Source organism: Anser anser (genome assembly GCF_964211835.1).
Source record: "Anser anser genome assembly, chromosome: 3".
NCBI classification, from domain to species: Eukaryota; Metazoa; Chordata; class Aves; order Anseriformes; family Anatidae; genus Anser; species Anser anser.
This window is the reverse complement of record NC_139722.1, coordinates 37,856,897-37,882,488: the sequence shown is the minus strand read 5'-3', so window position 1 is coordinate 37,882,488 and position 25,592 is coordinate 37,856,897. Positions and strand designations below refer to the sequence as shown.

Sequence of the window (25,592 nt, the reverse complement as noted above, 5' to 3'; positions counted from 1 at the left end):
ACTCATCCTGATACAGAGAAAATAGTGGGATCATAGGCACTGAGATGGGAAAATCCTGTAAAGGTCATCTTGGACACCTCTTGCCGGATACCATAAAAGTAGTCTGATCAGGTACAGACGAAAGCTGGAACTTGCTACTGTGTAAGATACAGATGGTTTTCTGTTTGCTTGTTTGTTTTTTTAATTAGTGTTTTTTATGCTTTTGGTGTTCATCTAATAATCGTAACATGCTTTGAGACCAAACACAGACGAGTGAAGGCCTATGTATCTTCTGTGGCTGCTGAAACTTAGAGGTTGCCTAACAAGAACGATGCGTTGCTCAATTTCCTCCTCTGTAGAGTCCAGGAATATGATTACAAAAATAATACAACTGGGCTAAAATCACCTCCTGGTGGTGTTACAAAAATTGACAGACACGAGCAGAAATAGAAGAGCTTCACAGCCCTAAAGCAGTAAACCAGGTCTCAGTAGTGTGGCTGTCCTGCTGGGGTGGTTAGGAAGCCCTTCTTCCCTCGCTCTTGTTCCCTCCTGCTGCTACTCTTTTGCTAGTCAGCCAAGAAGCCTTGCTTGTTGCTCTTGGTACCCAGCACCTCGCTCCCTTCACAGTTTCCAAATTTTCAGTACTTTGGTGACGGTATACTTTCCTCACCACCTTCTGGCTTCAGTGCTCTCAAGCAAGGCCAAAACCAGTCAGTTACTTACACGGTCTGTACCTTCCTTTTTTCTGCTTATTCCTTCTGGTGGGCCTTTACTTGGGTTTTGTCCAAAAAGCAGTCCACTGAATTTCATGTCCTGCCTGGAGAATATTTGTGAACTGTTCATGATAGCCAGACATAACAGTTGTCTGAGACAGATTAGGGCTGACCACTACTTGGCTTGCTCTGGAATTTGGGACCAGATGTTGATGCAAGCGGTGGGAGCCGACGGTGCACATTTCGAGTCATTGCTGGTTGTCCTGGAAGACCTGGAAGTGTCGGCCTCCAAGTCTGGCAGAGCTGGAGGGGCTTGAGAAGGGGTGGCCACTTCCAGCTGTGGTGTACGTGATGGCAGAGCCAGCTGGAGCTAGATGTTGGGGACACTTCAGTGCCAAGCCTGAGCTGGGCAGGAGGAAACTCATCTTTGGCTGAGGGCTCCGCAAGTCTCATCTTGGCTTTCCTCTGTAGCTAGATGTCCGTCCCCCCCCCCCCCCCCCGAAAAAATACACAAAAAAAGTCCCCCCAAATAAAAAGGAAATACAACTTAAGCCTCTTAAAGCTTGTGCTTTAGCTGCCAGGATGTTATGCTTATAGCAAGTAAATAATTAAGCTCTTCCTGATTCCTTTTCTGGCCTGAGAGGGGATGCCTTTATTTAGGTACACTTCGGAAATTATTCTGGCTTTAGGTGCTGCAAGACTTGAGGAACTTTCCAAACGCTTAGAAATGAGATAAAAGAATTGGGAATATTTTTGAGAAAACCGAACAATGGGAGGGTTCTATTATCAGAAACCTTTTCAGTACTGCCAAGAGAAGATGTGTCAAACCACAGAATAGCTCACCTGTTAACAGCTTCTGCGTAAACTGAACTGACTGTTATTTCTTACTGCTATCAAGGTTTATCAAGGAAACCTGTACAGTGAGAGTCCCTTAAGATTTGTCCTATCAAAAACTGCCTGATTCAAAGAAGTGTACTGCAAACAGGGAAATCTTTTCAGTCCTACAAATATTCTGGGCTGTTGCTTTAGCAGTATGAGAAATAACAGAGCGTCCAAAGACTCAGCAATTACTTTGTCCAAATAAATTATTTTTACATTGTTTTTATTCAATTCTGTCTTTTGATCATTAATTTTGCAATGTATGATTATAATCGTTGTTTCTCCTTTCATCTGCTTTGCATAGCATTGTAACTAGTAGAAACCAAAGAAAAATAACCTTGAAACTTTTGTTGGCCTGAATATGAACAGCTTCCACCTTTTCTCCCTCCCCCAGCCCCAGAAGCTGCCACGAAGTCACTTAGTAGGCTTTTGAGGCTGAATTTTCCTTTGTGGGTTTTTAATTGTTCAAGTACAGCTGTGTTTTCATTTTCCTGTGTTTTATTTTTTTTTTCTTTTCCCCTGGGAACCATCTTTCTTCATTAAACTGAGTTCGATGACCAACTTTTCTGCTATGTTGTGGTTAAAGAGTTGGTGGTGAAGGTTACGTTTATTATATTGTCTATAGTTTTGTTCTCTGATTCATTCTGGAGACCTTATAATGCTCATGTTCAAGAGGGCACTTTTTGTTTGTTCATTACTCTTTATACACCTTTTGAAACTATTGTTCTCCAAAAGTGGATGAGGAAGGTTGGCAGATCACATTATGATTGAAATTTTGTCACTTGAATAGTAGGAATTTATTCTTTGAAACAGATATCACTCCTCTTGAAATCCCTGTCCTACATATCACATTCAGACAGAAATTTAATATTTAAATGAAAGATATTTTTAAAGTTGCTTTTGCACTCTTGTTTACTTGGAGATCATGTAGAAGTAGTTGGGACATCTTCATTTCTGACATTTGTCATAGGGACTGACTGATGAATGTATATTCACCTCTGTGAACACACTCATGGGTATTGTCTCCCACATTCCTTTTCTTCCCCACACGCTACTCCTATTTTATTCTGTTAATCACATTGTGCATAAATGTGTGATGTGTTGTGAATGCATTTTGTGTCTTTTTTAAAGCTGCCATAGCATCAGGCTCAGCTATGTTAATGGCCAAATCTTCACCCACAAACATCAAACACAGTGAATTTATTTGTGTCAAGTGGATGAGAAGAGGCAGAAAGTGAGGAACAATATTGAGATGTTCATTTGGGTGGGTTGATCCAGTCAAAAAAAAAAAGAAAAAAAGAGTCTCACCACTGTCTGAGGATTTTAGTTATGTGCTGCAAAACCTTCCTGCAAGATAGTTCTTGAGGTCTTGAACTGCCTAGAGGGATCATGCAAATATAAGGCACTTTTAACATTTAAAGGGACTCAACAGAATTCCTCCCTCTTCTAGGGATGGATGACAAGCTGGTGCAAGCGTTCCTATGCTGCAAAAAATAATTTGCTTCTCCTGTGAAGTTCACCTGTAATTTGCAATAAAGCCTACATTTTTTGTAATGACACGATCCCTAGTGCAAAAGTGAAGTTCATCATATAGGGATGATGCCACCCTTCATTTTGAAGAGGATGTTAACATGGAGCAATGTCGCTTTTGACAGTTTTGTGCTCCGTGTTTTCTACTTCAGCACATCAATACTTCTGTCTAATTGAGTGCCTTGTTTTTTAAATGTCCATCAGATGTGTGATCTCACCCCCTGTAAGACTTCTGATCAGTCTGGAAGAAGCCCAAACTGAATGGCAAGCACCATTCAGCATCAGCTGCGGTCGGATAGTTGAATGCTCCAGAACATCAAACTTTGTAACGGGAGGACAGCAATAGCAACCAAAATCTAATTTCTGTGGTCCTAATTAATTAGATTGAAGACACCCAGGTATCTGTAGATAATCCCCTAAAATGTTTTCAGAGGAACATAAACACCTCTCCCTTCCCCCTTCCTTTTCCCATTTGAATATCCCTGGCAAGCCATTGCAGTCGAGGGAGCTCATACAATACAGGAATGAGCATTTAGAGCTCATAGAAATCAGGTATCTTACTTCCACTCTGACTATCTGATCGTTACTGAATTTTTCATATGCTCCCAATCAATTTTAGAAGTAATCACTTTAAAAAAAAAAAAGTTTGGATTTCATTCTGTGTTTTAAAACCATTTGATAACGGGTTTAATGTAAATTTTTATATACCACTTACTGTTATATCTGTCTCTTTGGCAAATTTTTAAATTATTTCTGCCTTTCTTTTATCAACAGTCAATAATTCTGACTCTCTACTTTCGTCCTCGATCAAGTCATTTATGGCTAACTGTCTGTGACTTTTTGAGCCAAAAAAACTTCCTTGCATGTTAGCAAAGATGCAACATCTGGGGTATCACCAAAGCAGTTTCTGCCTCGTTTTACTCCTGTACTATCCCAGCAAAGTACTCTGTTTGCTTTTTCAGTTATTCTCATGTCTGGGGAATTAGTCTGTGCAATTTCATCTTGAATTTCTCTTGATCTATATGAAGTATAACTTTTGCAGAAGGGAAATGCATGCATTTGTCCTTGAACATTTGTGGCAACGTTCACTCATACTTGAACAGTAATCTGTGAAAACAACTTAAGACAAGGCAAAAGGATGATTGGTGGGGTGTGTTCAATTAATACACACGTTATTTTCTCTAACAGTGAAACCACAAAAAAGTGGGTTGTTAAATTTATTAGCATGCAGTTATTTCCTCATTGACACCATGTTCTTTAGATGTTCTGATGAGATGGTGGCCTGATATGGGTGGTTTATGGTTTCTTACACCCACACTCTGGTATTGCAATGAATAATTGTTTTGCTCCATTTTGTTTCTGTTCTGTGGGCTCCTAACTTGCTCTGCTTCTCAGATCTTATCTTCTTAAAATAATTGTCTTTGTAACCTTTGTCCTGCCCGTTACCCTTGTGTGCTTGTTTATATGGGAAGTGTACTTTGTATGCTTGACAGGACTGAAATTTTCTAACAACGTGTTTTTAAGTCGACACCAGAATTATATTTCTTACCTAAATCTTACGTTTTACTGCCAACAATTATGGCAGTATCTGGTCAAAATGTTGTGTGTTTTTTTGGTTTGGTGTTGTTTGTTTGATTGCTTGGCTGTTTGTGTTTCCTTTTTTTTTTTTTTTAAGAATTGGTAGCAAACTGTATTAATTCTGCCTCCAAGATTTTTAGTTCCTAAATGAGCTAATACAGGAGTGCCTGTCACCCGAAAGCCCTTGGGCTTCAGTGGCATGTGACGCATGATTTTTATCCGTACTTTCATGTTTTTTTTTTTCCATTTTGCTCATTGTTGTAATTGATATTCACTTTGAGGTCTGGCTATGGAGGGCGTCTCATAGTTGCTGCCTACAGCCCTCCATATAGTGCACCAGCAACCTATACAAAGAGTTGAAGCCGTGTAGAGATTACCTCCCAACAGAGAGATGTTACACCAGCTTCTCCCACGACTCTTAAATAAGTCTTTTTTCCCCCCTTCTTCCTTGATGCTTTAATTTTTCTTCTGCTTTAAACTCTGCAATAAGGAACTCACAGGAAACATGCAAGTTAAAAACAAACCCAGAAACTTTTCCAGTTGGAAATGCTCTGCTTACTAATAAACCACTTTGCTTTTTGGTCTTACAGTTCTCATGTTCTTTTGTGGCTCTCATGTCTTCAGTATTTGAGAACCTCAGATGAAATTATTAATTTATCTGTGTACTGATCTCTGTTCTCTTGTTTAAATAAGCTGCAGTTGACACAGTCAAATAGAGGCAAGTGTTTATATAAATAGATTTGTGCCTCCCTGGTTGAGAGACGGGACGAGTGCCAGCGCTGCGTCTAATGTGGGACAGTGCAGTCGTCAGGGTGCTCTGGCTTATTCTCAGCTGCCTCCAAGCTGATGAAAATAGCAAGTCTTGGAGAGCTTCCAGCCGTGCCTCTCGCCTCGCTGCTCTGCTCTTCAGCCCTGGTACATGGGGCAACCCCTGGGAGACCAGCTCAAATGGGCCATGGCATTAGGCTTCAAATTGGTAGCATTTGTAAGATTTGCCTCTTCATTTTTTCAGTATCCCGTATATATAGTCTGCTGTGCAGCCTGGACTCTTGTTTGTACAGCTGTTTTCTATGAGTTTTCTCAAGGTTTTTTGATGGGTCAATCTTGTTTATTATCTCACCCTCCATTTGGTTCTATAGTATGATGACATGAGTAAGTTTCTGTGGAAACTGTGATGTGTGCTTGCTTGAGGCCTGATCCCAGCATCTCCTTTGCGTGTTGTGCTGTTTATCAACCACTGTAACTAACAACTGAAATAAAAACAGCAAACAAACAAACAAACACGAACAAAAATCTAAAAACTTCTGTCAGTTCGAATCAAAAATACAATCAGTTTTTCATAAAGCTCTTAACTGCCGAGTTCTTTTACCTCATTTTGCTCCTTGGATTCAAAATCCTGGTGTCCAACTCACTATGTCTTACTATTAATAATAACAATACTAATATATAATAGCAATGGCCATCTCTTACTCATTAGGGAGTAGAGATGTTTTAGGATTGCCAAAATCTTTCGTATATAATGTCACAGAATCAGAGAATGCTGCTATTGTTTCTTTATCTCTGTGCTTCATCTGCTGACTTAACACAGTCCGCATTGTAACTCATTTGCTAATAAAGAATTTAGCTCATATTACTTTCCATCTGAGATACCATGGCTAGTATAGCAGCCTATCTGTTTTCAAGTTGCTTTGTTCTCTTTTGTTGAAACCCAAAATATCCCGTAGGTTTCTTAGTACAAAATGATACTGTGATAGAGGCAATATTCCACCCCCCCCCCCCCACCCCCCCAAGTCATTTCTGATATTTTCATTGAGTCTTTGCACTCAGGTTTTATTAATATTTTTGAGCATGTTTAACTCTTCACCTTCAGCAGTCTGGTAAAGGTGTATTGTGTTGTTTACCCAGGCAGGCTGTGTATGCATTAAAGATGCTCTGGTTGTCTTCCTGGTGTTTTAGTATTTAGTTTGGTGCGTTTTATTCAAGCAAATTTCTTGTGATGCACCTAGCAAATTACCTCTTCTATAAAAGTTAAGGAAGTAATATGGGAATAGATAGCGTTGAGAGATTTATATAATGAAATGTTGGCTTTATTTTCTTCCTTTTCTGTGTATTTATTTTTCATTTCAATTCTTGGGATGCAGAATTCATTTAGGAAGCTGAAGCAAGAAGGATATACAGCCTGATGCAGGAAAGGTTCTTGTTATACACCATAGAAAACATATTAAGACAATTTAAGACTACTGCTGTCTGCAGTAGGTGAGTCTTCACACCTCTCTTTGAACAACAGTGCAATAACATGCTCCTGGAAAAATTCCTCCTCCGCATGGCAAGTGTGGAGTCCCGCAGTAAAACAGTGAGAACGTATTGAGGCTTGGCGTACTGAAAGGGATGCAACTTTAGATTTTTATTTTTATTTTTTGGTGGTCCTTTGGGGACCCAGGAGTTGGACTCGATGGTCCTTGTTGGATACCTTCCAACTCGAATATTCTGTGATTCTATGATTTAGATCACTGATTTTCTGAGCCCTTTCTGTTAAGTGAATGATTTTTAATAATGCTAAATGAGTAAGGTAGTGGACTCAGAAGATGAATACAAATGTGACCAAAGATGTTTTCATGTAGGAGTCTCAGAGCGTCATACAGAACCCCAGAACTCATTGAAATTCTTTCTTAGTGTTAGAGTATTTTGAATTTTACCTCCCCTATTGGAAGAAGAAGGGAAGTACCAGTGAGCCGCATGCCGTGTTAATGTGCTAGGATTATGGAGACACATGCAGACCAGAGCAGTTTCTGATTTATGCTGTCGTGCAATGATCCTCTCCAGCTCATTTCCCAGCAGCAGATAGCCAGAGTTCAAAAGCTGGCTAAGGCAGAGCTGGAAAGGGAAATGTCAGAAGACGGGCTCGGGGCTTCTGGGAGGACTTTGAGCCAGGGCTGCTCCATGCTGACAGGTCTGTCCGCGGGGCTTCTCTCCTGAGTCAGGAGTGGGAGTGCAGAAAGTGGCAGGAAGCCAGAGTCGAGACTTCTGCCTATTGGCTCCATCCTTTCCTCTCTGCTGTCTGACAAAAGCTTGGTGAATTCACATTTTGTCCATAGGTGTTCGGGGGGCATGCCTGGAGGCCTCTAATAAATGGACTGGCAGCCTCCTAGTTTGAGGCCAAACACGCAGAACCAAATTGCTTCTTCCTTCTTACAAGCCACAGATTGCCTAGTTGGCAGGGCACCGAAGGATGCTAGCAGTGGTCTTGCCACACCTAGTATTTTTGCTGAACTTCTTATTCCTCAAATTGGCAAATTCATATCTAAAAGGTTGTCCTCTAAATTAGCAGAGTTTTGTAACCAAATCTCATAGTTTTTAGGGAAGCATTGTGTAGCTTCCCTTAGGATCACTGAATTTACAATTAAAATACAGTTCTTAGAAGCTATTCATATATATATGTGTGTGTTTATATATATATATATGTAACCCTAACCCTAGAATTTCTTTTACAGGCATTTTCCAAGCAAAAATCTCTATGTACATAGCTGTTGTTTTTGTTAAGCCACAGAATTTAGTATTTCATTCTTAGTTAATAGGCTAGAAAAATATTTACTTGGAGACATGATTCATTCTGAGTAATGGGATCAAGCTAATTCAGGCCAAAGCCAAATAAAAAAAGAAGTTTAATTTTTTCATTTTTCATTTTTATTAGAATGGTAGAAATTAACTGTGTGAAATTAAGATAGGGCAGAAGGGAATCTGAGTGTAAGCTGACCCACCTAGTTAGCAATAGCCTTGGTAGCCAATGAAAGCCCATGAAGGGTTGCAGTGGGCCACGTTCTGCTTACTTTTTGAGTACTCCTTGCAGTTAATTTAATGAGAGATGGTCATCATGGTCAGTAGGAAATGGGGCTTTTGAGTCTTTGGTGTTGTATTCATAGGTGTGTGAACTGCTCTTCCATCATCTTAATTTTAAAATGTTGAAGTATCTCCTTCAAAAGCCAACCAAATCTAAGACTGTACAAGTAACTGTTTCATGCAGGGTTCTGGTTATTTTCATTTTCGTTTTGGTGAAAATTGAAAATAAAAGAATGCCAAAATGCTTCTTCACAAAGATGTCCCAATAGTTTGCCTGTTCCCTTGCCCAGAGCTGAAGATCCTGGAGAACTGGAGCACCTGAGACAGGCTGAGGAGCAAGCTGGGCCCATGTTGCAGCTCTTAGAGGGGATTTCTTTTTTCTTGGGCAGCCTCTTGGAGGCTGGATTCTAAGACCAAATTGAAAATTGACCTCCCCAGTATCTTCCTGATAAGCAATTAAGAAAACAGTTGAAAAATTAACAGAGGACAGGACAATTTTCCAAGGCACCCATTCCCAGATCCCCAGGATAAACCTTCCTCAAAGTCAGACTCTATGGAGCACTTCAATTTCCAACAACCAGCCCATTCTAATGAGGAAAAAAAAAAAAAAAGCTTTCATTATAGCATTCTAAGTTATTTCTAGCAACAAGGTTTAGGCCTGGAAGTTACAAATTCATTTGTTCTTTGGTGGCTGAAAAGAAAAGTTCATATTTTTTTCCCCTAAAGATATTAAGGAGAATTCCTGTTTTAAAGGGAGAGGCATCTAAAATGTGTGTGCATAGACTGTGGTGACATCTGCTGGAGTAGTGGGAAATGGCAGACTTCAAAATTTGTATTGACAGAGCGATTCAAGCAATGCTATGCCAAAGATTGTTAATGTTGTGGCATTCTCTTGAGCCCGAGCAGTTTACATTTTACCCACAAAGGAAACCAGGTGCCTCTATAGCAGGATTTCTGTGGTAATATTTCCAAGAGGACACTTAAGACCTGTATAAATACATGCAGACATAACCCTCTTAATCTGAAAACTATGTATTTTGGTCATGAAAAAAAAATATCTGTAGAGGAGGATAAATCTCTGGAAATTCCTTGTAATCAGGGCTGAGTCAAGAAAAGCTGGTATCCTGTGAGGCAGAACAGCTCAGCTGGTCCTGACCACATAACAGACGTACCCAGCTTCCTGTGGTACCCTCTGGAAACTTGTCTTGCAGTTGAAAATGAAAAATTGCCTCCCATTTGGTATACCAACTGGTGTGGTTACTGTCTGAGGAGCAGCAGAGGAGCTTCAGCGATGTGATTTGCACGGTGACACATCACAGGATCTTTTTCTGAAGTGCAATAACAGATCTTTCGTTCTCATTAAAATTAAGCCAAAAATGTCATTAAAAAAAGTGAATCCTGGCTTGAATCCAATAATATGCAGAGTCCTAAGCTGAGTCGAAGTTGTCAGATTGATAGACTACAGTGGAATCGTGGAAAGAATTCTGTTCCAGTACTTCGGTGTAGTTTTAGTGAACTTCCTGGGATTAGGGAAATTTTTGTCTTATCAGGTGGATAAGATGTAGCTAGGGATGCAAGGATATGTATGTTGTGGATGTGGATGACTTGTTGATGCCCCATCCCCAGAGGTGTTCAAGGCCAGGCTGGATGGGGCTTTGAGCAACCTGGTCTGGTGGGAGGTGTCCCTGCCCATGGCAGTGGGGGTGGAACTGGATGGGCTTTAAGGTCCCTTCCAACCTGAGCCATTCTATGATTCTATGATTCTATGTGTCTGTTCTTAGCTATTTGGTTAAAATTACGTTTAACGTCTGATTTTCCTCATGTACTTCCCTATGTCTCTACGTCCTCTACTACTTGCTGAAATTGTGAGGTGTTTGAGGGTCTGGCACTGCCTTTTAGATTTATGTTTGAAAAGTGCCCTCACAGTGCTATATTCTGAGGCATAATAATAAAACGAGTTGTGGAAGCATACACGTTTTAAACTGTTCTGCTGATATTTTTAAGTATGTGTGTATAGACATAGGTCCACATGGTTAGACAACATAATTCTTACAAGATCTGGCCCCTTCTTGCCCCCTGCTCCATGTTACTTACACTGAGCTCGAAGCCTGTTTGCAGCCCAGTCAATGTCAGTGCTGTTCTGTAGCCCTTTTTCCTGCATCTGTCATACTCCATTTGGAAACCCTGGTGGGCATCTGTGGAAATTGCCAGTATAGGTCAGGTTAAAAGTTATTTCACAGCTAAGTCAATTTTGTTAATACAACAACGGTGCGCTGGAGAGGTGGTTAGAATTACGGTCAAAATGAATGAATGGCTTAAATATAAAAAATGCAGAGCAAAATACGGTCTCCCTGATACTTCCCCACCCCATACAGTCTCTGTCCTTTTAGGGCAGAGCAAACCTGAAAAAGCTCGGAAACTAAGGTAGGATAGGTTATGAATTTCCCTGTCCCAGCACTTCTGTGCTGTTTGTTATATAAATATATTTGTGCTTTGTCATTAGTAACTTTAAGAGTTTGACCAAATGTTAACAGGTATGACAGCTTTAAGAATGCTTCAAACAAGAAACTTGTGACTTTTTTAATTGTAAATACAGTTGTGTTCTAGAGCTTTTATGAATATAAAATAAAATTAATTCATTTAACCTACTTCTCAGATAAATAGATTTGTCCTAAGCCTGTTAGCTGTATACAAAGTAACTTTTTCTGATATGTTTTTGTAGGTAGACACAAAAGCAGGAATGAAAATAGGACATGTTAAACCAGATACTTTAGAAACTGATTATCCCAGGATATTAGGTTCCAGTAAGCTTATAATAAATGTCTTTCCTTTTTCTCTCACTCAGGGGCGTGCCTCATTAACAGCTGAGAAAACTCGATTTGCACATGAACATGCTGAAATGAAAAATCTAGAAGATATTGTTAAAGATATAAAACCATCTGTGTTAATAGGTAATTTCTTTTACTTTAAAGCAATGACCTTATTCTTCCTTTGAAAAAAACTGGGGACGTGAAGACAAGATCAAGTTCCTCTGAACAGAGTTTACCTTTGTGTTATTTCAGAAAACACTACGTGCATAATGGACTTCTATTAAGCGCTTACACAAATAGTAACTATCCAAGCATGTAACACTGTTTTTACTCCAAACCATCCATTTTACAGGGGGGATAATCCAAGTTGTTTTAAACATCTAATGGAGAACCTTATCACCTTCCTAAATTACTTCTGATCTGATGTGGACAGTGTAATACAAATGACCTCAAACTTAGACTAAGAAAACAGAGCTAGGCACATGCAAATCTGTGTAATTATGAGCCAGTTGCATCTGAATCTTCTTTTCCTTCATATTGGGGTCCCTTACCATCTGTCCTTTGTGAAAACGAAAATGCAGATTTTACAAAGACTTTTATTTTGTAAAAGCTGCAGGATTTTGATTTCAGTAAAGGATTGTTCATCTCGTTGCATTTTGTTTATTGTATCTCAGTGACAGTTTCAGGAATGAACAGCAAATACACTTGAATCATTTCTATATATATGTAAGACTTGAAAATTTATCCATCTGCCTAGTAAAATCATTCATGAGATGCTAGAAAATCTGAAATGCCACAGTGAAAATTATGCTACATGTTAAATGCTACTTTTTTGACTGTGCCTTGACCATGTTGCCCTTGTTTAGTAAAATCAGCTTTTGACAATGGTGATAAATGAAACTTGGCTTGATGTTTTCTCTGTCGCATAAATATAAAAGAAAGATGCTACATAAATATGTAAGACTACGAGATGGAGACTAAGTAGTCCAGAGAATTTATTTAGGAGTATACGAGTCTGAAAAAAATAGTGGAACTGAAGAACTGAATGAAAAATCAGCAATAGTTATATAGAAAAATTTTTATCCACTCAAGTGTGCATACTTAAGGAATATTTGCTGTAATGAAACAAGGATGTTTACTGTATGTAATATTTTTATATTTATACCTATGCAGCACTTTCCCTCAAGGCTGTATAAGGAAGGATCTTCCTTATAGATCCTATAGAAGGATCCTTCCTTATAGAAACAGCAATGAAAATTAATCCTTTTTTTTTAGTTTGGATGACTAGTTATTCAGTATCTTCCCCTAGGCAGCAGAAGTCATGGGGAAATATGTTGATACTCCTTTTCCCAATATTTGACTTAACTCTGTCTCAGTAAATCCACAGATATTTCATTGCCTGCAATTGCTTGGGGAAAAGCCTTACCCTAGCTGGATCAAATACAAAGAAATTGCTATTTTAATAACAAGGACAGAAAAAGAAACATAAATTGTTCTGGGCATTTTGTTTCAATTTGAATGTTGTCATTCTTACAAATGGCTGTCCAGAAGCAGTTCTGGAAGACATTAAACATTTGGCAACTGCAGACTTAACCAGAAATTAAGGTGTGTAACAGGTCCTTATGTGAGTCAAAATCATGGCTGTCCTAACTGTTCATTAAACATACAGTGACCCAGCTGATCTAGCAGAGCTTTTGCATCTGTGCATCCTTGCCTATTCATAGCAAAAAGAACAAAGAAGTATGGAACAGAAATGTCTGAGCAAGAAATGTTTAAACTCTGGGAGAAGTGGGAGAAGTCACAGATTTGCAACCAATTGCAAAGTTGCCTTTTTTTTTTTTAATCGGGGAATAAGAACAGAATTCAAAACCAAATTTGCCTTAGGCATTACTGTGCCCAAGTAATGGGCACAGTAAACCTAAACCGGTCCTTGGATTCCCAACTCATATAGATGAGATAGAAATACAAGGAGGTTACTTACATCTCAAAAACACAACAATCCCCCCGCTTTTGGCTGGTGAAACATCTGAGGTTCCAAATGTGATACAGTGGCTACACTTCTACCCTGTAGCAGAATCTGACTTAAATGAGGTGCTTTCATACCAAAAGACTGCCATTTAGTCCCTGTGAAAAACATTTAAAAGTGCAGACAGTATTGGAGAATAGAAAAAGCATTATTTTTAATCTCTGGTGGGATGGAAAGGGCTGCATTTAAAAAGATTGTTGCTGTCAGGGAAGCCTTAGACTTGGAACTGGAATGATTCATCAGCTGAGGCTGGAGATGACAGCATGACCAGCTTGTAGGAAGCAGAGACTTTCATTTTATTCTCTTCTTGTCATCACAAAAAGTTGCAAGCCGACACACTGCATTTGAGAGAAACCATCCAGTCTATTGTGTGAGACTAGGAGCCAGAGATGCACATATCTGCTCGGTTTTGGACTTATCTGCAATTAGGTGATACATTTCTATCATACATAAAGGGCCGGACAAAAGTGAAGTGAGAAATTTGCCCAACAGTACAGGGGTGTCTAGGTCCTGTCATATGTTTGGGATAACACTTAAGGTTCACTGTTGCAAAATATTGTATAGAAAACTTTTTCTAACCATGAATGTTAGGAAAGAGGATGAACTGTATTTTAAACAGGGAGGTATGCAGTAAAAGAAACTCTGTTCTTCTAAGTGTGACGTGCATAACTTACCTTGAACTAATCACATTTGTCTGCTTGTTGCGTGTGTGTTTTTCTTGTTTAGGAGTTGCTGCAATTGGTGGTGCTTTTACTAAAGAAATTCTTCAGGATATGGCTGCTTTCAACAAACGTCCTATTATTTTTGCTCTCAGTAATCCTACCAGCAAAGCAGAGTGCACTGCTGAGCAGTGCTACAAATATACAGAGGTAACCAAAGATTAATATGTCTGGTACATGTAATGAAAATTAAATCTTAAATTTTAAATGGGAGAAAGATAAAGGGTGAAATAACAAATATTAATAGCGTCTCTGTAGATAAAAAATAGTTAAACTAAGTAACATTTTTTTCAGATCTTACTGAGACAGTTTCACTTAAAAAAAATAGATTTTATTGGTGTAAGGCAAGACTCATTGTATTTATTATAACTGAAGTATCAGTAACTGTCCATCATTAAAGCCTTCTGCCTGTCTTTGAACTGTACTGTTCATATAACACATACACAGCAGCATGCCTTTCATTTGAGATATTATAAATACTCTTTAGGGTAAGAAAATATGTCAATAAAGGAAATAGAATCTTTAAAATAATTATTAAGAATTGGGGTAATGATTGACTTCTTACAAGGATTTCTATTACGGAGGTGCAGGTGGAAAAGAACTGTGTTTGCTTATTTATTATCGTCTTACATAAGTGCTAGGAAACGCATCCTGTAGTTCAGTCTAGAATTTGCCATGTATGAGTAGTTGACTATATATGTTTTATAGTGGCTTATGTTAGGATTTCTTGTCCAATACAGGGCAGTTTGAATGACAGTTTCAGTGTTTAAAAGACAAATTTAGCATGCCCATTCCCCATTGAAAAGTACACAATTATAGTGCAGTGGGCTGCATGAAGGGTTGGCTATAACGGGTAACAACATCTGGTAGGCAGAGCAAAGGATACACTGAAGCATTTGATCTGTCACCAAAGCATATAATAAGCAGGTCAGGAAAATACTGCAGGACTCCAAACTAAACAGAATATTCTTCTGAAGAGCCGAATAGCAACGGTGATGTATTTTAAAATGCACGTTTTCAGTTCTCTAAAATAGGCGTAGATATTTCTGATACAAAGTGCCTCAAGTATTTAACAGTGACATTTATCACTTCAGCAGTGCTAGCATAAATAAAGGCTGGCTTCTCTTCTCCACCTAAATTTACTGCTTAAATTCTAGGGTCCTCCCTAGGTCCTTTGGGCTGGCAGTGCAGAGCCTCTGGGCTGTTATTTCTTCCCTCGATGCTCTGAAGCTGCTGTGCGTGCCTTAGAAATGACTCCTCTCCTTGCGTATCAGAAATGACCTGGGAGTCTCCGAATGCAATGCTGCAGATGAGCCACTTGTGTGAGCCACTCTCCTGTCACCCCTGAACGGCACCAGGTTGTGCTGGCCCCGGCCCTGGTCAGGGTCTTTCTCAACCCAGGTGCAAAGTGAGACTGGAGGCTCGCTGACAGCCCAGCTCTCGGTGCTCCGATAGCATCACAACCCTGACTGTGTGCTGCTGAGCGATACCTGGCCTAATGCTCCGGTGAGCTGGTGTTAAGCAATTAGCAACCTGAGCCTTGTCCTCATTCCCGGGCCACCCCATACTCCTCTGTCCCCGTCTGGTGCCTGTGCACAGCTGGCCCCGTGCAGCTCCCTCCTGCTCCGTGCGGAGGGGAAGGGGATGCCTGGGAGCACGCCGTGCTCATGTTCAGAGGTCCTGTGTGAGCTACAACACCAAATGAGTCAGACTCTCTTCTCTTGTCTTCAGAACAAGTGGTATATATAATATATATCCATACAGCTAAGCTCTCTAAATCCCCCAGACAGGCAGGCTTTTCCATACTGCCCACTGGGCCAGCTTGTGCCTGGTGCCTGGGACCTGTCTGGGACAGCAGCACTGCCTGGAACACTTGGCAGTACCCAGAAACCTGCTAGGAAAGATGCATAGGTTTATCAGTATTGGGTGATCACACACCAGCTCCTGAGTTGGTGCCCAAGCACCATCCAGAGGTGCAGCACTTAGTGGCACAGGTATTATTTTTATGTGAGATCTGCTGTTGTTTTGGGAAAAAAATCCAGTAGCGTCAGTCAGTGTTACTGTGACAATATCGTTCCTTCCCATTTTACAGTTCTGGGTGTCTACTTTCGTTCCATGTACCCTTCCTTTGTCATGGACACACACAAGGAATAATTGATGCTGGCCTTCACTTCCTCATTCTCTAAACTGTAGATATAAGCTGTCTTACCTGAATAAGGCAACATGTACTCTGTGACATCAGGTAGCCACAGAGCATCGCCAGTAATCGCTAGGATCAGCATCCTGGTGCTCTTGAAACATACTCAATCACATAGTTCTAACACTCTCTTAGAAGAGAGATTAAATAGATGTAACCCAGCCTCCATGGTGGTAGGTATTTAAAAGGATGTGCAAAATATTTTAACATACTCTCAAATAACATTATTTCTTTGGTTTTCTTGTTACAATACAGGGACGCGGCATTTTTGCCAGTGGAAGTCCTTTTGATCCTGTCACTCTTCCAGACGGAAAAACTCTGTATCCTGGACAGGGTAACAATTCCTATGTGTTCCCAGGAGTTGCCCTTGGTGTTATTGCATGTGGACTGAAACATATTGGTGAGGACGTGTTCCTCACAACTGCTGAGGTACTGTATTAAAAATCATTTACATTTCTTCATTTAGTAACTTGGTAATAATGACCAATGAAACAGAAATACCTAAACATTCTCTTTAAAATCGGAAAAATATTGATTTTTGTTCCTTTGCTTGTTTGTTTGTTTTTGCTTAAGATCTTTATTTGCAAGGTATATTGGTTCTTTTTAAAGAGTTTATATGTGTTCCAAGAGTCATCTGACAGAAACTTCACCTTCTGTTGGAAAGGAAGTGAGAGCAGGACTTCAGTGTACAGTTTGCATGCATGTGCACATGAATTTAATTTTAGATTGAAAGGAACTCTATTCTGATGTTTGTAGCTTTGGGGTGACTTTGGTCACCTTTGCTTGCAAAAGTTACTTTAATTCTTTAAGCTTCTTGCTGTTTTTGTGCAAAGCTGTTGGCGTCATTTTCTGTGGAGCTCCTTTATCAAGAGCTGGTGAAAGCACTCCATTACCTTCTGGTTCTTTGCACCTCACTTTGACAAAATCATGACGTTATTCTTCCAGTTTTCTTTCATATCCTTTTCTACATTGGTTATTCTCTTTCCTTGGGCATTTTTTAATTTAAAGACCAATTTTTATTGGTTTGTCTTCCTATATCTCCACTCAGTGGACAAGAGAAAAACAGTGAGCAAGCACATTTGGTTCCAGTGATTGTTCAAAATCTGATATCCGCTGTCTTACAGTATTCATAAATTCACAGGATTGTATCTTCAGCACATAAGGGAGAAGAATCTAGCCTGTATTGTTTAGAATCCCTTCATCAAACAAAATAAATTACCTACAGCATTTGAAATCAAATGCTCTTGCACATTTTTTGTTCAAAAAAAGATCTTCCAAAGCTACAAGACGATCTTTCTATAGCTGCTTGTCATGTAAGATCTCACTTAAGATTAAAGGAGCTGTGTGAGTAGCTGGAGAATGCATCAGTAGTGTAGGTAGCACGCAGAAGAAGCCTCAAAGCAATGCAGATAGAGGTTATTATGGAACAATCAAAAAAGAGAGAGGAAAGGTTACACCAGACTGCAAAAGTGGGAATGCCTGATGCAACTCTTCCCGCTTCTCTAAGGGATATTGCATTCCAGGATTCCTGTTCCTTGTGTTCCTCTTCTTGGATTAAAGGGAAGAAAGTGGTCCTTTACTATCACCCTGAGGCAATTCGTAGGCAACATGATCCTATGACTGAGCTTCAGATGTGATATGAAGCTTTCTTAAAAGGCGGGCACTTGCACGCTGCCATAGCTGGATTTCTGAAGTTTTTTGAAGGTCCATACTACGGCATCTTTTAAAAGTTTGCCAGCAGCTTGCCCTCTATGAGAAAGACATTCACAATTTCCATCTTTAAAATTAGTAAAAGGTCCAGACTGTCTCCAATGGCTTTAACCATCCTAGGAGGGCAAAGATCCATTTTGTAAGTCTTGGGATAATTATATCCTCCCTTTAAGTCCTCCCCTGTAATTTCAGTTGGATATGGTGATCTTCATTTGCTGGTCTAAACTGCTGTGTTAAACAGTTGTCTTATTTGATTCTAGAAGTTGCTTCATTTTGGTTTGGGTGAGATGGCCCCTATATATAGAAAGCTGATGGACGAAAGGTGACATATCTGTAGGTCGAACTGTCTTTTAAGTGGCAGTCTGCTAAGTCACCTAAAATCCATTCTGAAACCTAACTGTCAGGGAAATAAAATGTTATCAGAAATTTTGAGGACGATTTTAAATTCTCTCTTGAAATGAGTGTTGTCCTCTGGTAAAATCCCTAGTAAAGCTTGACATATATATTTTTTTTCTTGTATAGAAAATCTCCGTTGGCATCAAGTTCAATGGGTGGCTATTTGCAATATGCCTAGAATTAAGACTGTTCACATCTGTTCTCCCTCATTGTGTGAGAGGCATTATGTGACTGGGGCTTGAGGGTGCTCGAGGCAGTTACTGACCTGACAGATTTCATAGGCCTTTGCCAGAAGAGGTAGCAGAGCCATTAAGGCCAGGAGAGCTGCTTAGAGGCCCTTAGCTGAAATTACAGTACAAAGCAAAGGCTTTTTTTTTTTTTTTCTGGACTTTTTCAATGGTAGGGAAAAATCAAAACAGTTTCACGTTTTTTAGAACATTTGTTAGTGTTCTCCATTGGAAACGGAAGTGTCCAAGAGGCTGCAGAAGTTAAAGCACCAAAAAGATGCCTTTTTTAAAAAAGGGACGTTCTTGGTTTGTAGTGGTAGCTTACCTGAAAAACTATAAAAAACAAGCTGCCCAGGCTGTATGCCTGCAACTGCTGTCTTCTTGCTTTGCCACCTCTCCAGGTAGATCTGATAAAAGTCCTGAATAGCTTGTTATAACTACCACAAATTCTACTTGCAGTGTTCTTTTCTTCATGCCAAGTAATGCAGAATGTAACTTGGATTTTGATTGACAAATCTAAGGTACCGTAAGCTGTAAGACCTCTTAATTGCAGGTGATTTCTCTGTGATGACAGGGGACATTACCTGTTCTTCTAAGTCCTACCAAACACAACAAGAAGGACAGGGAATGATGAACTAATGAAATATCCTTGGCATGTGTGGCCTACAGTTAAATTACTTCAGAAATACTGCTATTTAATCCTTTCACTATAGAAAACATCCTCCAAAAGCCAAGATGCCCCCACTTGCTTTATACCATTTGTCCAGCCTTGGCTGTCTTTCACTTAGATTCTGGAATAAGGCTTAGCTAATTTCTGTTAGAAACTTAAATTTGTTAAACTTTAAATGGTGAAAATGACCATACTGTGTCAGACCTAAGATCCAAACAGCCCAGGATCTCTCTATGAAAGTCATCAGTAGCAGAAACTGAGGAGAAGAGGATAATTAGGGGAAAGGAGTGATCCTTCCGCTGAAAATGCTTCTCAGCACTCAGTATTAAACAGACTTACTGAGCTGGAAGTTTTATCCCGTCATGGCTTTCTCTCATAAATGAGCCTGATGGCTTTTCAAACATGTTTGTGCATTAGGACATCTTTTGGCAATTAGTATCACAATTTAATTATGAGTTCTGCAGAAAAACAACAACTCTCCTTTCATGATTTCCTTCTGTCTGATGAGTTGCATTTCGTGTACTAGCATGAGAAATAATCACCTTCAGTTGCCTTTTGTTTTTTCTTTCAGTCTTCCCATCTCTTCTTTCACAAGTCTGTAGTAATCCTTCATGTACAAAAACTAACCTTTTGATCATCCTTGTTACTCTTTACACCATTCAGGATTTTACCCTATTCTTGCTTGAAGTAGGTGAAGAAAAAATGCAAACAATTCAAAGTGATGTTATGTTGAGGATTTGTATATTGGTATAATTACTTTTTTGCTTCTCTTTTTCATAATAACTCCAAATGTCGATTCATCCTGTTTCCCACTTCCATTGACCTGATGTTCTCAGAAATGTTCAGAGCTTTTTTTTTTTTTTTTTTCCAGAAAGCACATGAAGAATGTGTCATTCCCTTTGCAAATGTTTGCTTCTGTGCTTTTGCTTACAGAAGTATATCAGAAGGACTAGCAGGCCACCTGTATAGGCTAAGCTTGGCTGCCTCTCCCACTTCACGCGTCACCCTAATCTTTTACGGCTTGCTTTCTGTCAACCCCATCACAAGACAGAAGTACTCTACTCCTGACCCTTTTTCTCAGCACTGCATTGCACTAACAGCAACTTGCTGTTGATCTCTTCAGATTTCATCTTTCCTGCAGAGACCCATTAAGTTACCAGCAAAAATCTCTTCTTCCAAGCGCCTCTTTACACCTTCAGATGCACACCTTGTTTTGTCAACGGGCTGTGCACCATTTTTAGATAACCTAGTTTCTGTTACAGAAAGCAAAGATAGATCTTATGTTGTCGTAGCTCCACCTAGTGGATTTTTTTTGCTGTATTTCTCAATATCAGCTGTATGTTTGCTCTATTTCTCAATATCAGATTAAAATGTAAACAAGTAGTTTGCCTTCACTAGTTATACTGAACAGGAGTATCTAATCTCTTGCTGCACTTGTTACCATTTCCCCTCCGAACGCAAAAACCTTACTGCACCCAGCAGGGTATTGGGTAGGTTACAGAAGAGAGCAGTTCCTCTGTGAACCAGGAGCTACCGTAGTGTTAGCTACTTAATTCAGACTTTTTACCTGCTTATTCCAGGAGGACAAGTTGATGGTAGCCACGCATCTCTCTTGAAGCAGGCCTAGTTGTCGGCAAGCAAATTACCCAAGGTCCTGTTTCCCACATGCAACAGAAAATGTAGGATGCAGTTGTTGTTGCTGTGTTTCAAGTATCTTGCTAGTACCTTCCCTCAAAAATACACTTCATGCTTTCCCTCTGGGCCATGTTACCAGTTCCCTGGACTTCCCTGGTGTTTCCAGAACCTCTGGAGACACCATACATGCCTCCACCAGACATTATTTGGCCAGCATTTTCCTTCTGTCCACCACATACCTCTACAGGTCACATCACACCCTGCACTCCTGGGCCTCTCAGTGATGTGGCTCTAACCCTCTGGTGGCTAAGCTAATTGCACAAAGATGTGCCTAAACGCTTTCTTGTTTCCTCTGAAGGCACCACTAAGGTGCCTCCACGTTATGCTTTTATTTTGGATCAGAATGGTCCTTCAGGAGCAAATTTCCCTGCTATCCCTACATACAGCACCTCGGTCCACAGCGCAGTGTGGGCTTGGGCAGGGAGGGGGACTGATTTCCTTCTGGGTGAAACTACATGGAAGGATTCACTCCAGGAGCAAGCCTAAAGTACTGAACTGCAATGGAAACTGTTTAGAAAATATAACAGATTTAAGAAGTCAGAGCTGGCACTCTATGAAGAACCTCCTTTTCCTGTTACTGTTATGTGCTCCCAGCTGTTCAAAGGGCAAGCCATGCTTTCTAGATCTGTTCATGGCTGGAGACAACTGCAAAACATTTCCAGTCTTGGTGGAAAGACCAAGTAAGAGTATCCAGGCCATAGAGGAGATGGTCTTCTCGGATGTGAATCAGAACTTCTGTATCATTCTTCGTTTTCCCTAATCAGTCTGGTAAAAAATCAAGCAGAGATCAAAATAATTTTTTTTAGTTATTTGTTATGGATGAGATGACAGACCTACAGAAGCCTTCACGTGAAGTGGACAGACCTGCTCTAGAAGCAGTGGTTTTTTTTGTCCCAACAAGCCAGATTTTATCATTAGACCCTGAATAATCTTTGACGTTACTTTGTTTTGCATTTGATTGTATTTCTTCTTATGATCTCATACAAGCTAGATGGATGAGCTGGATGCACAAGAAGCGTGGTTGACTACTAGTAATTTTATTCGAAGCATTTTAGAGTGAAAGGTTTCAGCTCTATTGTTTTTCTACTTTTTTCTATTAATTTTACATTAATAAATCTTTCTTTTCCTTCCACCCTATCTACAAAAATATGAGGGAATCAGGGTTCAGTATAGTCATAGCAAAATAGACTTATTGTCTGAGTGAGAAAAGGGCATAACTCCCTACATTTCTAGCTCTCAGGTAAATTGTGCCTAATGATCAGGCTGATTGTTAAAAATACCACCTAGGTGGATTAAGCAGTACCTGTATAATTTGCCAAAGCAGAATCATTTCTTTGTGTAAGACTAGATCACCATCTAATAAAGCTACAGCAGTATCTTATTTGAAGTTAAACACATCTGCTTTATTTCTAGGTAATAGCTGAGCAAGTTTCAGAGGAGAATTTACAGGAAGGTCGCCTGTACCCTCCTTTAGTCACAATTCAGCACGTATCACTGAAAATCGCTGTGAGGGTAAGTCATTTCAATCTTTTCTGGCTTCTTTTGTTCCCGCTCTCTCTATGTAATTGAGCATTTAATTAGATCAGCTAACACATCTCTACACAAGCTGAAGTAGATTTACATCAATCTTAGTCTAGAGTAGCTTCTAAATTAAATTTGAATTCATAAAGGTAACCCCAGATTTAATCCGAATACACAAAGGAAAGAGATGGAACTATGGCAAGTGTTTATTTATTGATGTGAAAGTGGAGTGATGTCTGCAGAGCGCAACCTACTGTCCACCAGGTGGGCACTGGTCCCCAGGTTGACCGTCATGAGAGCTGCACACTCAAAGGCTTTTGGCCCTTCCTAATTACCAGTTGCCTGTTGACAGAGTAAATCACACCCTTCATCCAGACACTATTTCCGTTTGTTCCAGCCCTCGTTCTGGCCTGTCAGAATAACTAACTACAGGGGGTGCTTTCTGTTTATGGCTCAGGTTTTCCAGAGGGAAGGAGGATTATTTTTTTGTTTGTTTTTTACTGGCAGACAATATGAGCAGACTTTCAGTAGCTGACCTAAACCTGCAGTTCACCAAGAAATTTGCCTGCCCTGGGGAGACGAAGTTTTCAAATAATGTACCTATCCCAGTTCGTCCCTCAGTCAACCAGCGTGTCAGCCTTCTTTTGTTTCACAGATGAATGTCCAGATAAAAGACATCTTTCTCAGCTAGATGGATGTTCTTCAGACGTGGGAGGCTGCTTTGATGAGTTGACTGGCCTCTAACCCCTTCTAAACTTCATTTCTGTTGCAGCTATATCTGGGATGCAATAATTGATCCTGGGCTTGCTGATTTCTATGTGAGGAAAAAAAAACAAGCAAATTTATGTATTTCCCCCAGCTATCTCTAGAATAAAACCTGTGCTCTGTGTGGGACTAATTTTTATTGTGTGTTTACCTTTGAGAAATCTATTATCTCACTATGGCAAACAATAAACTTCTCTCATATGCAGGGAGCATGGAGGCTTTGAACAAATCACACCTGTCTTACTGTGCTTTGAAGAAGATGGTAAAACAGGGTAACTTGCACAAAGAAAAGCAGAAGTAGTATCTCTGTGCTTGAGGGTTGTGGAATATTTTATTCCACCTGAAAAATAAAGCCTAAATATTAGTAGATGAGGCGAAACACTGTATTTAGAACAGAAAATGCATGTAATCCTGTAAGAGTTGAAAAGCAGCATGAGTCAGACTAAGTTAACTAAACAAATGCAGACATCACCATATTCCTAATCTTATTCACTGTATACTATCCTGGATCCAGCGTAACTTTAGATGACTGTCAACACCAGAGAAGATAAATTGTCGTCTTGATTTTGAACTAATTCCTACTTTTAAGTCCTGTTAAATGTACTCAAATAGTTTATCAGCACTAATTAGGATTTTAATATATCGTTCCAGATTGCAGAGGAAGCCTACAGGAATAACACGGCCTCCACCTATCCTCAGCCCAAGGACCTAGAAGCCTTCATCCAGTCTCAGATTTACAGCACTGATTATAACAGCTTTGTGGCTGACTCATATACCTGGCCTGAAGAAGCGATGAAAGTGAAACTGTAAATATTTAATGAAGAATAAACAAATTAGCAGGAGAGAAAAAGCATTAAAATATTCAGAACATTTCTACCTAGTGAGCCTAAGAGTAGCTAATTTTTTAAGATGGAGAAAACTTTTTCTAAATTGTAATATTTGGTTAGAAACTCAGATTAAGAAGTCATATTAATTATACATGAGGAAATTAAAATTAATCTGAGAAATGTATTTGTGTTTTTTTTTTATTGTTATTGCACTTGAAATATCCTACACTATGGTTTTCACAGATCCTTTTGTTATCAAAATAAGTGGTTGTACCGTAAGTTCAGAGTTTTGTCACGTGTGTCAGTGAGAACTTAAGCAGAAAATGGTACAATGGAAAATTAGGAAATACATACAATGACTGTTTAATCCATTACAAGTCACAATGTAATTTGTATAAATTGTCAAGCAAATTAAAAAAAAAAAGGCAATTTAAAGAACAGTAATTTTAGAACATTTTCCACCAAAGAGAAACCTTATGAGTCAGTTGTATGTGGAGTAATGAAAATTTTCTAATGAGACATGAACAAGCAGAATCTTGTGTTCAGATATGATTAGGATACTTCTATGTTACTTAACAGCAAAAGTGAAATCCTGTAAATTATCACTGATTTCATTCTTCCCCAGCAAGATAACTGCCATTTTGATACATCGCAGTGGTCTGGCTTAAAGTTCGTGGAATTACTTGCACTCCATTTTCTGACAATGACAGAATATCGGGACTTTATGAATAGGCTGATGCTTGACAAAGTATTTTTCTTAGAAATATCAGTCAGCTGGCTAGTAGGCTTCTTGTATATTAAACCTAATGAACTGCTGTTTTATACACACCATATAAACCTTTGAGTATTTCAGGCCAATATGTTTTTAAACACATATGGGATAAAGTATTATTCTTTGTAACAAACTTCCAAACCATCCAGCTGACGTCTACTAAATGAATAATTATTATGAGGAAAAGCATCTATCATTATGGGGGAAGCAAACACATTAATTCTACATTTCTCTCACTAAGTACTATTTAGCTCAGTTTCTCTGTAAGTTTTTAGAAGTTTGTTGATAATTCAGCACATTGAATATGTTTATCTGCCCACTGATTTCAAATGAAGGTATCTTCTTACTGTTTTTTTTTTTTTTTAAACCCTTCTTATCTGTCAACCAGATATCAAATGATACCTGGCCTTTATTTTTCTACAAAGTGATTCCCTCTGCAAACCTCAACAGAAGCATTCGTGGACGCTCTCATGACCTGCATTATCTGGATTCATAATTAGCATAACCAGAAATAAAAGTCATGCGTCTGTGGTTTTCCTTATGAGGAATCATAACTGGATAGTCCCATCAGCAGTTTCTTCCTTTAGAAAAAAATGAAGAATGCTCGTGCTCACAATAAAGCTTTAGGCAGCTCTAACTCAATTGTTTGACCATTCTCCTGCACAGACTTCCTGATCTATGTCAATGTTGTCTTTCAAATTTCCCACTGGTTGAAATCTCATGGATAAGGCCTATTTCTAA

The 25,592-nt window shown here is 39.4% G+C and overlaps 1 protein-coding gene across 1 annotated transcript in view; it reads left to right on the top strand.

Annotated features, from left to right (window-relative positions):
* Positions 1–24,263, top strand: part of ME1 (malic enzyme 1) — a 180,830-nt gene extending 156,567 nt beyond the window's left edge. The window contains exons 10-14 of the mRNA XM_083829574.1: positions 11,362–11,467; positions 14,079–14,221; positions 16,524–16,697; positions 22,380–22,478; positions 23,904–24,263. Coding sequence (XP_083685700.1) covers positions 11,362–11,467; positions 14,079–14,221; positions 16,524–16,697; positions 22,380–22,478; positions 23,904–24,062 — 681 coding nt within the window. The 3' untranslated portion in view covers positions 24,063–24,263. The remainder of the gene's footprint in view (positions 1–11,361; positions 11,468–14,078; positions 14,222–16,523; positions 16,698–22,379; positions 22,479–23,903) is intronic.
* The last annotated feature ends 1,329 nt before the right edge of the window (positions 24,264–25,592 follow it).